Below are 2,942 nucleotides of genomic sequence, written 5' to 3'. Positions count from 1 at the left end.
ACCACATACTGAAACGGCCTGGGTCGGATTTGAAAAAATCGGATTTGTCGCGTTCAGACTGTCATTTAAAAATCGGATATAAGTCAGATGGGTCAAAAAAATCGGATTTGGGTCGGATGGGTCAAAAAAATCGGATTTGGGTCGGATTTGCCTGCAGTGTGAACGTAGCCTTGGAGGAGAGACGAAACGTTTCATTACAGAAAAACCCGTCCAGAAGACCTATACAATAATAACAATAATGAGTCATATAGTTTTATAAAGCACTTTTCTAGACTTTCAAAGATGTTTTACAATATTCATTACTATACATTCCCAGACTGATGATGGTAAGCTACATTGTTGTCACCGCTGCCCTGAAATATATATGTACGGTATATGCCCAGACTTGGAAAATACTAAAATTGATATTCACACTTTTCCATACTGTGTAGGAACCCTGAATAAGTGTCCAAAAATCCAAAAGCAGCCGAATCATTAACTGTGTGAGCAGTTTGATCACTTCATAAAATTATATGAGGGCTCACTTGAACGTATTGGACATTGTGTGTGCGTGTGTGTGTGTGTGTGTGCATGCGTGTGCGTGGCAGCAGCAGAAAATACTCTGATTTGTCAGCCTTTGAGATGAAAGACAAAGGAGGAGCTGAAAAGTGGGACACAGAGCAGACAGAGGACAAAAAGAAGACAGTGGGACGAGTTCAAACTGTTGTGAAAGTGATTTAAAAAAAATTAGCCAAAAAATGAGTAGAAAGGGTCAGATCAGGGAGGAGCAGTAAGCAAGGTACAGTATATATCACTGATCAACACTGAAGAACATCCAAACTCACAGAACGTGTGAATTCAGGGTTTCTGAGCCTCTCCTTGACAATGTCATTCCTCCATCAGGGACTTCAGGTCCCAGTTTCATTAAGCCTTTACTTGGCACAAACGACTCAGTAAAAAATCTCTCAAGTCACAAAACTTTTCCAGTCAAAGAGAAGAACGGACAACATTAGAACTAAAAGTCTTGTTTCGTAAATTCTTCCTGTCTTCTAGATTTAAAAAAAAAAGTCCAGGCCATCAGAATTCATTTATCTCTGAGTCTGAGCCACAAAAACGGCCATGTTTCATGCAGCAATGGTGCCTCCTAGTGGTGGCCCAGTCCACTGTGATCCACAGAGACCCGGGGCCAATACAGGCACTGCAGGACCTGCTGCCCAAAATAACATTCCTCCACAGCGGAGAGGACGACCTCGTTTCTTGTGACAGGCGGGGAGGAAAGGAGGAGGTGACCCACTTACAGAGACCGGGCACCAGAATGCAGGACTTCGTGTTCATTTGTGCTTGGGTTCTGTGTGTGTGATTGTTCCTAGAGGCAGCAGGTAAGTAACTAAGCAACAAATTCAATTATCGGTTGCAAGGAAGCATTCAGAGATGTAGACAAACAAAATGTTTTCATTAATGAGGAGGGATAGAAAGATGAATTATATGGGGAATCGGGAAAAAAAAAGGATGATTATCTTATGAGAAACCACAAAGGGACGCAGCTTCAACAGGCATCTTTCTACCTGAAGATGATGCTTTGCAAGTCGAATGGGTACTCTATGATTCCTGTAGTAGGGATGCGCACTCTGAGTACATCCTGCTGAGTAGGAAGATAGTTGGGATCGGAAATTCGATCCAGATCCGTAAGATAGCTACAAGAAGGCCATCAGGAAGGAGGGAGAAATAAAAGGGGGAAGTGGGGGAGAGAAAAAAGACAGGAAAACAGTTATATAAAGCGTGACAGGAAATTACAGCAACTCTCTGCAGTTCCAGGAAAGCGCTGATCAGTCCTGTAGAAGATGATTCAGAGGAGCTAAGAAACAAAAAGGGTGTTAGTTGGGCTCCACCGGCACTCTTTGCACAGACCCATTACATCTCTTTGAGGTTTGCAATCAACTGTTGCTTTATTTTGAAGTGAAAGCGAAACTGAGGTCGAGTCATTGGTGGATTATGGTGCAGAGAGTGAGGTGGCAGCAGCAGTGACTTCAGCAGCATTTGTATCGACTAAAGAAGAGTCGGACAAGTTTAGCATCAAAGATAGCAGGAAATTTTAGCCTTCCTTTTATTTTGAAAGGATGCTTTAAATTAGATTTATTTTTTATAACTTTGAATGGAATAATGAGGTCATTTGTTGAAGTGATGCTTTGCCAATTAGTTATCCGTTTATCAGTCATGGAGAAAAGGGCAGAAGCTTTTAGCTAGCCATTAGCCTAGCCTTGATGAAGACGTCTGCCCTGTTCATCCTCTGGGCTCCATGACTGATAAATACTGACATCTATTATCTCACAGAACATCTCTTCAAAACTGACCAGAGGATCCCTCTAAAGAGCGCTACCTGTTTCACCCAGTTCCTGTAGAATCTTTGATGTTCCTGTCTAATCCTTCTTTATCTGTTATTTTGTGGCTGCTCTCCACACACTTCAGTGCAGCATGTCTGGCCTTCTGCCAACACAATTCTAAACACAAACCACTGATATCTAATCACATTAACTGCATCATTTTCATTCACCTCCTCAGGACAACTCTGTCTACTCAGAATCAGAACTTGGAGCAATTAGCAGATTTTGAATTTGTGTCTCGGTGGCAAAAAAACAGGATACAGACGATCATCAGTGGTTTATGTCTTCTACCCATAGTGGTGCTGCAAGTCCTGGTGGCTTTTGGGGAGGGGGGTACCTGAAGATGACGTTCTCCAGGTCAAACGGGTACTCTATTATACCCGTGGTGGGAACACGAACCCTCAGCACATCCTGCTGGGTGGGAACATAGCCCGCTGCAGTCACACGGTCTATATCGCTAAGATAACTGGAGATAAACATGAACAGTGTGGATAGCACTGAAAGCAAGACAAATTCTAAGGTTCAGTTACAGTCTTCCCCTTACACACACACACACACACACACACACACACACACACACAC

The 2,942-nt window shown here is 42.8% G+C and overlaps 1 protein-coding gene across 1 annotated transcript in view; it reads right to left on the bottom strand.

Annotated features, from left to right (window-relative positions):
• gna11b (guanine nucleotide binding protein (G protein), alpha 11b (Gq class)) overlaps positions 1-2,942 on the bottom strand; it is a 60,922-nt gene that overhangs the window by 11,507 nt on the left and 46,473 nt on the right. Inside the window, exon 4 of the mRNA XM_014023545.1 lies at positions 2,698-2,826. Coding sequence (XP_013878999.1) covers positions 2,698-2,826 — 129 coding nt within the window. The remainder of the gene's footprint in view (positions 1-2,697; positions 2,827-2,942) is intronic.

Source organism: Austrofundulus limnaeus, unplaced genomic scaffold (genome assembly GCF_001266775.1).
Source record: "Austrofundulus limnaeus strain Quisiro unplaced genomic scaffold, Austrofundulus_limnaeus-1.0 Scaffold376, whole genome shotgun sequence".
NCBI lineage: Eukaryota > Metazoa > Chordata > Actinopteri > Cyprinodontiformes > Rivulidae > Austrofundulus > Austrofundulus limnaeus.
This window is presented reverse-complemented; position numbering and strand designations above follow the sequence as displayed.